At 42.7% G+C, this 13,067-nt stretch overlaps 1 protein-coding gene across 2 annotated transcripts in view; it reads left to right on the forward strand.

Moving 5' to 3' along the window:
• The window catches only part of DNA2 (DNA replication helicase/nuclease 2), a 65,256-nt gene extending 52,390 nt beyond the window's left edge, over nt 1-12,866 (forward strand). For both annotated transcript variants that reach the window (XM_030941536.1, XM_010375235.2), the window contains 7 exons: nt 971-1,164; nt 1,257-1,346; nt 1,430-1,634; nt 6,599-6,688; nt 7,286-7,468; nt 9,754-9,900; nt 11,841-12,866. In XM_030941536.1, coding sequence (XP_030797396.1) covers nt 971-1,164; nt 1,257-1,346; nt 1,430-1,634; nt 6,599-6,688; nt 7,286-7,468; nt 9,754-9,900; nt 11,841-11,909 — 978 coding nt within the window. In that variant the 3' untranslated portion in view covers nt 11,910-12,866. The remainder of the gene's footprint in view (nt 1-970; nt 1,165-1,256; nt 1,347-1,429; nt 1,635-6,598; nt 6,689-7,285; nt 7,469-9,753; nt 9,901-11,840) is intronic.
• The last annotated feature ends 201 nt before the right edge of the window (nt 12,867-13,067 follow it).

A 13,067-nucleotide genomic window follows, 5' to 3' on the forward strand; every position in this document is an offset into this window, starting at 1 on the left:
GTTACTGAAAACTTCTGTTTTAGCTGGCTTCCTCTCACACTGCCGTGGTGGGGGAAGAGGAGATACCATTTCATTACTGCCAGGTGGGAATCAGAGTCTGCGTTCCCCACTTAGCCCTCTTTGACCAAAATGGGAGGTTCCTCATTACCGCTGGGTCTGCTTGGTAGGAGTGGAAGTCTAGGCTTCTGATGTGGTCTCTACTAACATGTGGGATTGGTACCAGTTACCAGTCATCAGGGATGAAAGACCTGACTCTACTTGGCTTTCTCCGACACCAGCCTGGTGGGGTATGGGGCACCTTGTTACAGCCTTAAGAAGGGCAGAGATCTACCCTCCTCAGTGTTTGCTGGTGTCTGTGATTGTGGGGCTGTACTTTTTTTCCTGCGATATTTGGCTAGAGTGGTTATTGTGTGAAAATTTTCTGTCTAGCTAGGCTTTCCCTTTCCTGTTCCTTCTGCTAAAGAGAGCAGACTTTGGTTGCAGCTGTTTTTAGTCAGCACCCACTGGTGTTTCTGGGTTGTGGCTCTCTCAGTTCCAAATCTGGGATCTATGAGGCAAAAAGAAAGCCCAGGGAATCAACTACTGTGTTGTTTCTTTGGTCCTAAGCTCCCTAGCTGGTCTGCCTTCTGTCCACCTTTCAGAGGCTTCTTTTGTTTGTTTTATATACATAATGCATAAGGATTTTAGTTGTGTTTGTGGAAAGAATAAGGCAAAGTACTCCATTTTCCCAGAAGCAAAGTCCTGGTTGACATTAAGAAAAAAAAAAACAACCTAACTAACTTACTGCCTCTTGAATGTTCCAGATTTCCACAGGGAAATATCCGAATGTGAGCACTGGAATTAAATAATATCAAAGAATTCCTGATGCCATAGAACAAAAACCTTTTGATCTTTTCATTTCAAAAATGAGAGAAACAAAACTACATTTCTTTTACATATTAAATAACTGATCTGTTTTCCTTGTTTTAAGCTTATAGTTGCAACAACATGTATGGGAATAAACCATCCAATATTTTCCCGTAAAATTTTTGATTTTTGTATTGTGGATGAAGCCTCTCAAATCAGCCAACCAATTTGTCTGGGCCCCCTTTTTTTTTCACGGAGATTTGTGTTAGTGGGGGACCATCAGCAGCTTCCTCCCCTGGTGCTAAACCGTGAAGCAAGGTAGGCAGACATTTAAGTGTTAATTTTGAACCAGATTCTTTTCAAGAAACATATTTAGTACACTGATAAACCTGAATCTGATTTGTTGACAGAGCTCTGGGCATGAGTGAAAGCTTATTCAAGAGGCTGGAGCGGAGTAAGAATGCTGTTGTACAGTTAACCGTGCAGTACAGAATGAACAGGTATTTGTAACTGTTAGCTGGGAGTGGTTTTCATATTTGTTTCCATCTGCCGAAACTAACATTATCTTCTGTAATTCCCTTAGTAAAATTATGTCCTTAAGTAATAAACTGACCTATGAGGGCAAGCTGGAGTGTGGATCAGACAAAGTGGCCAATGCAGTGATAAACCTACCTCACTTTAAAGATGTGAAGCTGGACCTGGAATTTTATGCTGACTATTCTGATAATCCTTGGCTGATGGGAGTATTTGAACCCAACAATCCTGTTTGTTTTCTTAATACAGACAAGGTAAAAAAAAATTTTTTCTCTTTAGTTTTTCTCATTTTGTCTTATTATTTAAATTTCTCAGTTTGCATTAGCATATGCCCTGATTAGAGCTTATCAGTTAAAAGGCAAAACTAGGTCGGGCACGGTGGCTCACACGTGTAATCCCAGCACTTTGGGAGGCCAAGGTGGGCGGATCACAAGGTCAGGAGTTCAAGACCAGCCTGGCCAACATGGTGAAACTCTGTCTCTACTAAAAATACAAAAATTAGCTGGACATGGTGGCAGGCGCCTGTAATCCCAGCTACTCAGGAGGCTGAGGTATGAGAATTGCTTCAACCTGGGAGGCAGAGGTTGCAGTGAGCCGAGATTGTGCCAGTGCACTCCAGCCTGGGTGACAGAGTGAGACTCCATCTCAGGGGGGAAAAAAAGGCAAAACTAATGTACTTCTCATACTTCAACCCAAAATAGTCTTTTCTTTCTTTTTCCTTTCTTTTTCTTTTTCTTTTTTTGAGATACAGTCTTTCTCTGTTGCCCAAGTGGCACGGTCTCAGCTCACTGCAACTTCCTCCTCCTGGATTCAAGCGATTCTCCTGCCTCAGCCACCCAGGTAGCTGAGATTACAGGCACCCACCACACCTGGCTAATTTTGTATTTTTAGTAGAGATAGGGTTTCATCATGTTGGCCAGGCTGGTCTTGAACTCCTGGTTTCAAATGATCCATCTGCTTCGGCCTCCCAGAGTGCTGGGATTATAGGTGTGAGCCAATGCGCCTGGCCCAAAATAGTCTTTCTTTCTATAGGCTGAATATTTTTGGGGGGAGGTTTATTCTGGAGGTCAGTAGATGTCAAAATTGACTTTTGAAGAAGGAAAGCCACAGAGTGAACTCAAGGGTATAATTCTATTTCCTAGAAAAGGAATTGGCACTGATACTATCAAAGGGCTGGGTTTACAAATGGACAGAGAGTATAATAAATTGATGTCCTTTTAAAGACTTTTTAAAAAATAGACTTTAAGGCCGGGCACAGTGGCTCATGCCTGTAATCCCAGCACTTTGGGAGGCCGAGGCGGGTGGATCACCTGGGGTCAGGAGTTCGAGACCAGTCTGGCCAACATGGCGAAACCCCATCTCTACTAAAAATACAAAACTTGGTTGGGTGTGGGGCGCCTGTAGTCCCAGCTACTTGGGAGGCAGAGGCAGGAGAATTGCTTGAACCTGGGAGGCGGAGGTTGTGGTGAGCCGAGATCACACCACTGCACTCCAGCCTGGGCGACAGAGTGAATCTCCGTCTCAAAAAAAAAAAAAAGTTTTATTTTTTTTGGAGCAGTTTTAGGTTCATAGCAAAATTATGTGGAAGGTACAGAGGTTTCTCATAACCTCCCTGCCCCACAAATGCACATGAAGACCTTTTTACAAACCAATCATTAAACAGAAATCTGCATAAGGACTTTTTTTTTTTTTTTTTTTTTTTTTTTTGAGACGGAGTCTTGCTCTGTCGCCCGGGCTGGAGTGCAGTGGCCGGATCGCAGCTCACTGCAAGCTCCGCCTCCCGGGTTTACGCCATTCTCCTGCCTCAGCCTCCCGAGTAGCTGGGACTACAGGCGCCCACCACCTCCCCCGGCTAGTTTTTTGTATTTTTTTAGTAGAGACGGGGTTTCACCATGTTAGCCAGGATGGTCTCGATCTCCTGACCTTGTGATCCGCCCGTCTCGGCCTCCCAAAGTGCTGGCATTACAGGCTTGAGCCACGGCGCCCGGCCTTTTTTTTTTTTTTGAGACAGAGTCTTGCTCTGTTGCCCAGGCTGGAGTGCAGTGGTGCAACGTCAGCTCACTGCAACGTCCACCTCCCAGGTTGAAGCATTTCTGCCTCAGCCTCCCAAGCAGCTAGGATTACAGGCAAACACGACCACACCCAGCCAATTTTTTTGTATTTTTATTAGAGACTGGGTTTCAACATGTTGGCCAGGCTGGTGTCGAATTCCTGGCCTCAAGTGATATGCCCTCTTCCACTTCCCCAAGTGCTGGGATTACAGACGTGAGCCACGGCGCCTGGCCTTTCACAAGGACTTTAAATGACTTGATTCTTATTTCTGGGAACTAAGAATTAAGTTTTTACCCTATATTTGTACATTTTGCTTTATGTAGTGTTTCTCAGCATTGAGTTGGAAGTCTTTACATAAGTTCAAATAAAAATATAGTAACCATCTGGGCTTGGTGGCTCATGCCTATAATCCTGGCACTTTGGGAGGCTGAGGCTGGAGGATCACTTGAGGCCAGGAGTTTAGGGCCAGCCTGGGCAACATAGTGAGACCCTCTTCCTAAAAAAAAAAAAAATTTCTTCATAAAATTATCTAGATGTGCCTGGCCATGGTGGCTCATGCCTGTAATCCCAGCACTTTGGGAGGCTGAGGCAGGCGGATGATTTGAGTTCAGGAGTTTGAGACTAGCCTGACCAACATGGTGAAACCCCATCTCTACTAAAAAATATAAAAAAATTATCCAGGTATGGTGCTTGCCTGTAGTCCCAGCTACTCAGGAGGCTTGAGGTAGGAGAATTGCTTGAACCCGGGAGACAGAGGTTGCAGTGAGCCAAGATCACCCCGCTGTACTCTAGCCTGGGCAACAGAGCGAGACCCTGTCTCCAAACTTAAAAAAAAAAATTATCTGGTATGGCAGTGTGCACCTACAGTCCTAGCTACTTAGGAGGCTGAAGCAGGAGGATCACTGAATTCCAGTGGTTGAAGCTGCCGTGAGCTATGATTGCGCCACTGCAATCCAGCTTGGACAACAGAGCAAGACCCTGTCTCAAGTAAATAAAATAAGAATATAGCAACCAATTATATGAGCATATTACTCTAAAATCATTGTTTCCTGTTATTAAGATGGATGACTGGCGGCCGGGCTCGGTGACTCATGCCTATAATCCCAGCACTTTGGGAGGCCGAGGCAGGCAGATCACCTGAGGTCGGGAGTTTGAGACCAGCCTGACCAACGTGGAGAAACCCCGTCTCTACTAAAATTAGCCTAGTGTGGTGGCACATGCCTGTAATCCCAGCTATTTGGGAGGATGATACAGGAGAATTGCTTGAACCCAGGAGGCGGAGGTTGCAGAGAGCTGAGATTGCGCCATTGCACTCTGGCCTGGGCAACAAGAGTGAAGCTGTCTCAAAAAAAAAAAAAAAACAAAAAGATGGATGGCCGGATTGGGTGGCTCATGCCTGTAATCCCAGCACTTTGGAGGCTGAGGCAGGCAGATCACCTGAGTTCAAGAGTTTGAGACCAGCCTGACCAACATGGTGAACCTCGTCTCTACTAAAAATACAAAAATTAGCTGGGCCTGGTGGCACACACCAGTAATCCCAACTACTCAGGATGCTGAGGCAGGAGAATCACTTGAACCCAGGAGGCGGAGGTTGCAGTGAGCCGAGATCACGCTACTGCCCTTCAGTCTGGGCGACAGAGCGAGACTCCATCTCAAAAAAATAAAAATAAAAAAATAAAAAAGATGGATGGATGAAGCCAGCTTGATTTGTGTGTGTGTGTGTGTGTGTGTGTGTGTGTTTTTAATGCCCTTGTCTGCATTTCTCAAAGCTGGTTGTTAAAAATAGGGCTCTACTACATGTCTGTGATGGAATTTTCATCTCATAGATACTACCCTTAGCAACTCAGGTTGAAGAATTTTATTTTATCTTAACACCTAGGCGCAGGCAGACTTTGGAAAACTGATTCAGATAGACTCATTTCACAAATGACTGCTTTCTTTTTTTTTTTTTTTTTTTTTTGAGACAGAGTCTTGCTCTGTTGCCCAGGCTGGCACGATCTTGGCTCACTGCAAGCTCCGCCTCTCGGGTTTACGCCATCCTTCTGCCTCAGCCTCCCAAGTAGCTGGGACTACAGGCGCCCGCCACCACGCCTGGCTAATTTTTTGTATTTTTGGTAGAGACAGGGTTTCACCTTGTTAGCCAGATGGTCTCGATCTCCTGACCTTGTGATCTGCCTGCCTCAGCCTCCCAAAGTGCTGGGATTGCAGGTGTGAGCCACCGCGCCCGGCCACAAATGACTGCTTTCATAAACCATGGTTCTAGCTTACTAATTGTAAGTTGCATTTATTTCCTTCACCAGCGATCGCTCAGAATCTTTATTTTTGCTACTTGTTTTCTCTTTTTTACCATCGGGATTCCAAGTAAGTTGTATTAAAAATAATCAAGTTTGCTTAGGGATGATGTAGGAGGAAAGTAGTCTTTGAAGAGATGTATCAGGTGTGGCAGCAGTTTTATCTGCTCCGTTATTTGTATAAAAGGGGACAAGAAAATGGAAAGAGCATAGATATGAGACCCAGATCTAAGTTTGTTTGTTTCTGAGACAGAGTCTCACTCTGACTCCCAGGCTGGACTCCCAACCTCCGACTCCCAGATTCAAGCGATTTTCCTTCCTTAACCTCCCGAGTAGCTGGGATTACAGGCATGTGCCACCACACCCAGCTAATCTTTGTATTTTTAGTAGAGATGGGGTTTCACCATGTTGGCCAGGCTGGTCTCGAACTCCTGACCTTGTGATCCGCCTGCCTCAGTCTCCCAAAGTGCTGGGATTACAGGCATGAGCCACCGTGCCCAGCCACCCTAAGTTCAAATACTAGTGCCACAGTTTATTGTGAGGCCTTGGGAAAGTTACTTATTCTTTTCTGCCTTTGATTCCTGTAAAATGGGGGATAACAAAGTTAAGTATGTGAAGTTCAGTGAGTGATCAGCTTTCGTAGGTATTTTAGCCTCAGTCATAGCATGTTTAAGATAGATGGCCTCTGCGTAGCTTTCTGAAAGTGACTAATATTAATATAATTCATTTTTGTTGATTCTTTCACCTTCATCTTTTAGACAAAGATATTTTTCATCTCCAAATCAGTAGTACAGTCTTTATGGCCACTTGCTTATTTATAGTACTCTTTACTTTAGAGATTGTATTATCAGCAGGCTGTATATTTTTCTACTTAGGTTCCTGCACCAGAACAAGTTGAAAAAGGTGGTGTGAGCAATATAACAGAAGCCAGAGTCATAGTTTTCCTAACCTCCATTTTTATTAAGGTAATTTAGAATTTTCAAGGATAACAAATGTTAAGGTACAGAATAATAGAATATTAGACTGTAAGAAACTTCTGATCTGACATTAACTCTCATTTATTAAGATAAGGGGATTGAAGCCCCATTGTTTTGATTTTGAGAAAGTGTATCTAAGACATGTAATATTTTATAATGACATTTGGAATCTTCATTTACGATAATAACTTTTTGTAATGTCAGCTAATTCTAATTGAGACAATACTGTGACGTAGTGATTGGGATTGGAAGCTTTTCTGTGAAATAAACAGCAGAAGGTGAAATGTGTTTCTTTGTACTGTGTGTGTGTGTGTGTGTGTGTGCGCGCACTGTTTTAGTGGCACATAATCCGTTACATTGCCATGAAACTCTCAAAATTAAGGGAGCAATGTCTAAGGAATTATTTCATCATGGGAAATATGGACAAATTTAGAGCAAATTCAGTAATTATATTCAGTCTTTGAGATAGGTAAGTGTGTTATAAACATCAGTTGGGCACATAATGTAAGCATTTAATTATTAAATTCAGAAAAGTTTAACTTAATCAGGATTTCTTTCTTTTAAAATGTGTCTTTTTCTATTTAGGCTGGATGCAATCCCTCTGATATTGGTATTATTGCACCGTACAGGCAGCAGTTAAAGATCATCAATGATTTATTGGCACATTCTTCTATTGGAATGGTCGAAGTTAATACAGTAGACAAATACCAAGGAAGGGACAAAAGTATTGTCCTAGTGTCTTTTGTTAGAAGTAATAAGGATGGAACTGTGAGTTAATTGGGTTTGCTACTGATTGATTTGGGGCATTTCTCTCTCTTTAAAAAATTGTGGGCCGGGCGCGGTGGCTCACGCCTGTAATCCCAGCCACCTGGGAGGCCGAGGCGGGTGGATCACCTGAGGTCAGGAGTTTGAGACCAGCCTGACCAACATGGCGACACCCCATCTCTACTAAAAATACAAAAATTAGCTGGGCGTGGTGGTGTGCGCCTGTATTCCCAGCTACTTGGGAGACTGAGGCAGGAGAATTACTTGAACCTAGGAGGTGGAGGTTGCAGTGAGCAGAGATTACACCATTGTACTCCAGCCTGGGCGACAGAGCAAGACTCTGTCTCAAAACAAATAAAAAATAAAAAAAAAATAAAAATTGTGGTTTAACATTGAGAACACGTGGACACAGAGAGGGGAACAACATACACCATGGCCTTTAGGGGTTTAGGGGTGAGGGGAGGGAACTTAACCGACAGGTCAATAGGTGCTGCAAACCACCATGGCACACGTATACCTGTGTAACAAAATTGCATTCTGCAGATGTATTCCATTTTTTAAAAAAAATAAAATCGTGATTTAAAAGAACACATAAAATGTATATCTTACCATTTTTTTTCTTTTCTTTTTTCTTTCTTTCTTTTTTTTTTTTTTTTTTTGAGACAGAGTCTTGCTCTGTCGCCCAGGCTGGAGTGCAGTGGTGCCACCTCAGACAGCGTTTCCTCTTGTCACCCAGGCTGGAGTGCAGTAGTGCGATCTTGGCTCACTGCAACCTTCGCCTCCCAGGTTCAAGTGATTCTTCCGTCTTAGCTTCCCGAGTAGCTGGGATTACAGGCATCCGCCATCATGTCCAGCTAATTTTTGTACTTTTGTAGAGACGGGGTTTCACCATGTTGTCCAGACTGGTCTCGAATCCCTGATCTAAGGTGATCCGCCCACCTCAGCCTCCCAAAGTGCTTGGATTCCAGGCCTGAGCCACCGTGCCCGGCCCATCTTACCATTTTTAGGTGTACGGTTTAATTAGTGTTAAGTACATTCACACTGTTGTTCAACAGATATCTGGAACTTCTTCATTTTCAAATCTAACTCTGTATTCATGATTAACCACCCATTTTCTTCTTCCCCAAGCCCCTGGAACCACCATTCTACATTCTGTCTCTGAATTTGACTAATCTAAGTACCTCATATAAGTAGAATCGTACAGTATTTATCTTTTTGTGACTAACTTACTTCACTTAGCCAGCTAGTTCATCCTGTTGTAGTATGTGACAGGATTTCCTTCCTTTTTAAGAATGAATAATACTCCATTGTCTCTATGTACCACATTTTATTTATCCATTCATCTGTCAGATGGAATGGTTGCTTCCACCCCTTGGCTGTTGTATTTGAGGCCTGTTTCATATAAGATCTTCCTTGTATACTTTCAAATTTATAGATAATTGAAGTTTGATTTTTTTTTTTTTTTCTGAGACAGGATCTGCCTCTGTCACCCAGACTGGAGTGCAGTGGCACAATCTTGGCTCACTGTAATGTCCACCTCCCTGGCTCAGTGATTCTCCCATCTGAGCCTCCTGAGTAGCTGGGATTACAGGCATGCACCACCATACCCAGTTAATTTTTTAAATTTTTTTGTAGAGATGGCGTTTTGCCACGTTGTGCAGGCTGATGGGCGACTCCTGAGCTCTAGCAATCCTCCCACGTTCATCTCCCAAAATAGTTTTTTTTTTGGTTTTCTTATTTTTACCTCTCTTTAGTTCATTTTTCTCAACTGTATAGTATATCCATATGGTTTTAAGATATACATAATAAAAGGTTTCCTTTGTACTCCATCCCTCATCTACTCAGTTCTTAGATAGTCTCCTTTTTTTTTTTTTTTTTTTTTTGAGACAGTTTCCCTTTGTCACCCAGGCTGGAGTGTGGAGGCATGGTTATGGCCCACTGCGTCCTTGCCTTGACTTCCTGGGCTCAAGCAGCCCTGGCTCAGTGATCCTTTCATCTCAGCCTCCTGAGTAGCTGGGACCACAGGTGCACACCACCACACCTGGCTAATTTTTGTGTATTTTGTAGAGATGGGGTCTCACTGTGTTGCACAGGCTGGTCTTGAACTTCTGGTCTCCAGTGATCTACCTGCCTCAGCCTCCCAAAGTGCTGGGATTACAGGTGTGAGCCACCATACCTGGCCTCATTCTATTCTTAAATTTGCACAGTTGTCCATTGTATAGGGATGTGTTGTAATATATTCAGCCATTCCTTTGAACTTGAATAATTGAAAATTATATTTCTTACAGGTTGGTGAACTCTTGAAAGACTGGCGACGTCTTAATGTTGCTATAACCAGAGCCAAGCATAAACTGATTCTCCTGGGGTGCATGCCCTCACTAAACTGCTATCCTCCTTTGGAGAAGCTGCTTAATCATTTAAATTCAGAAAAATTAATATCCTTTTTGTTCTGTATATGGTCACATTTGATTGCACTGTTGTGAGTATTTATATACTTGTTTAAATTAAAGCTCTTACTATGTTGCGTAAGCTGGTCTTGAACTCCTGGGCTCAAGTGATCCCCCCGCCTACGCCTCCCAAAGTGCTGTGATTACAGATGTGAGCCACGGCTCCCGGCCTATAACCTTTTTTTAACCCGGAACAAATGATTAGATTAAAATGGAGTATTATTTATTTTTTAAGATTTTTTGGTTTGTTTGTTTTTGTTTTTTAAATACAGGGCCTTGCTTTGCCACCCAGGCTGCAGTGCAGTGATATGATCAGAGCTCACTGAAGCCTCAATCTCCCAGGCTCAAGTGATCTTCCTACCTCAGCCTCCCCAGTAGCTGGGCCCACAGGTGCATGCCGCCATGCCCAGATAATTTTTGTATTTGTTTTGTAAAGACAGTGTTTCACCATGTTGCCCAGGCTGGTTTTGAACACCTGGGCTTAAGTGATTCACTCGCCTCCTCCCAAAGTGCTGGGACTACAGGTGTCAGCCACCACACTCAGCCTTTGTTTTCCCCGAGAAGTGGTGCCTAAATTCACTCAGGCTGGAGTGTAGTGGTGGGATCACTGCTCACTGCAGCCTTGACCTCCTGGACTCCCACCTTAGCCTTCCGAGTAGCTGGGACCACAGGTATGTACCACCATGCCTGGCTAATTTTTTAAATTTTTAGTAGAGAGGAGGTGAGCCACTGCACCTGGCCTTAAGATAAATCATTTTTGGGGCCAGGCGCGGTGGCTCAAGCCTGTAATCCCAGCACTTTGGGAGGCCGAGACGGGCGGATCACGAGGTCAGGAGATCGAGACCATCCTGGCTAACACGGTGAAACCCTGTCTCTACTAAAATACAAAAAACTAGCCGGGCGAGATGGCGGGCGCCTGTAGTCCCAGCTACTCGGGAGGCTGAGGCAGGAGAATGGCATGAACCCTGGAGGCGGAGCTTGCAGTGAGCTGAGATCCGGCCACTGCACTCCAGCCTGGGCAACAGAGCGAGACTCCGTCTCCAAAAAAAAAAAAAAAAAGATAAATCATTTTTTAAAACTGTGTATGGGCTGGGCACGGTGACTCACGCCTGTAATCCCAGCACTTTGGGAGGCCGAAGCAGGTGGATCGCAAGGTTGAGGTTGAGACCATCCTGGCTAACACGGTGAAATCCTGTCTGTACTAAAAATACAAAAATTAGTTGGTCATGGTGACGTGCGCCTGTAGTACCAGCTACTTGGGAGGCTGAGGCAGGAGAATCGCTTGCACCCAGGAGGCAGAAGTTGCAGTGAGCTGAGATCGCACCATTGCATTCTAGCCTGACGACAGGGCAAGACTCCATCTCAAAGAAACAAACAAAAAAAGTGTATGAAGTTCTTAGGCTTCATAAGAACTTCATACTTCTTATGAAGGTATGAATTAGGCTAAGATAAATAACTCTGAGGCCAGGCGCAGTGGCTCACGCTTGTAATCCCGGCACTTTGGGAGGCCAAGACAGGCAGATTACCTGAGGTTGGGAGTTCGAGACTAGCCTGACCAACATGGAGAAACCCTGTCTCTACTAAAAATACAAAATTAGCTGGGCATGGTGGCGCATGCTTGTAATCCCAGCTACTCGGGAGGCTGAGGCAGGAGAATCGCTTGAACTCGGGAGGCAGAGGTTGCGGTGAGCCGAAATTGCACCATTGCACTCCAGCCTGGGCAACGAGCAAAACTCTGTCTCAAAAAAAAAAAAAAAAGATAAATAACTCTTATTGCTTAAGGGTGTAATTATTCATAGAATGCCATAAAGATCCGTATTTTTTTTTTTTGTGGTCCTGTAAATCAAATTACAAAATATTAAATAATAACGTCATAAATTTATGCCATTCCATATTGTGCTAAATATTTCTTCCTTAATTTATTTTACATCATTGATCTTCCATCAAGAGAACATGAAAGTCTTTGCCACATATTGGGTGACTTTCAAAGAGAATAAAACACTATTTCCCTTGCCTTTTCATACTAGGGTAGTATCTTCTCTAGCTCGTGCCTATACAGAAAATTCTGTCACCATACAAAATTTCATGCAGTATTTATGTTTTTAAGCACAGGTGTACCCAAAACCGTGAAAAGTCTAAATTTATGGGTCCTATACATGTATTTTTGCCTGACTTAGAGACAGAGTTTGATAAATTTTTACCAGCTTTGAAGATGGATTAACTTTTGACTTTGGGCTTTAAACTTTTAAGTCAGACATTTCAGGACTAATTTGATTTTGTAGATATCATTGTAAGAACTTTATCTGAAACACTTGATAAAGGGATTTGATTTGTTTTCATCATTTAAGCACAGTCTTGTGATGATGAGAATGTAAGTGTGATTCTTTTCTGTATTTTGAGGTCCCTAATCCAAAGGCCATTTTGCTAGGATTTTTTCTGCTATCAGATGTGTTTTCACTCTAAACCTAGACTTTTATGACATGAATTGATTACTTCCTGTTAATTTTCTATCCTCCCTTACTATCCCCCTTTTTTGTTTTCAGTATTCAGTATTTTGGTATTCTAGAGTAGATTTTGATATAAAAGAAAATAATTCTTACATCGTCTTTGGCAACAAATATTGTTTTCTGAATTGATAACAAATTTAAAAAGTAGATTCCTATTTTCACATATGTTCATATGCCCCTATGTTTGGGGGCATCACTCAGTTTTCCCTTTTTGTGTAAAGATGTTTTGTAAAACAAAATAGCCTCAAGATGATTAATTATTTATATGGTAACAGATTTAACAAAGGTTAAAATCTTGGGGTAACAGATCTGGGGGTTGGAAATCTTCCATTTCTCTTGAGGGTTTTTTTTTTAATGAATGCTAAATATGTTAAAATTTTTGTTTCTACCTCGTGTTTTTTTAAGTTATTACTTGAAGTTTTTTAATAAATTTGTTCTACTAATGGATCTTATTGTGTCAATTATTAATACTGAATAGTAATTAAACTCAGGGTTATAGTGACAAGTGAATAGTTTAATAGTAATTAAACTCAGGGTTCTAATAGTGACAAGTGAAGTATTGATCATGCTGGAAAGCTGAAACCAAGCAGCACTGATATTATTAAGAGATTTATGAAGGGCACCCAGGATGGGCTTGTTCATGGAGAG

The sequence above is a fragment of the Rhinopithecus roxellana genome, chromosome 11, assembly GCF_007565055.1.
Source record: "Rhinopithecus roxellana isolate Shanxi Qingling chromosome 11, ASM756505v1, whole genome shotgun sequence".
In the NCBI taxonomy this organism is placed as follows: Eukaryota; Metazoa; Chordata; class Mammalia; order Primates; family Cercopithecidae; genus Rhinopithecus; species Rhinopithecus roxellana.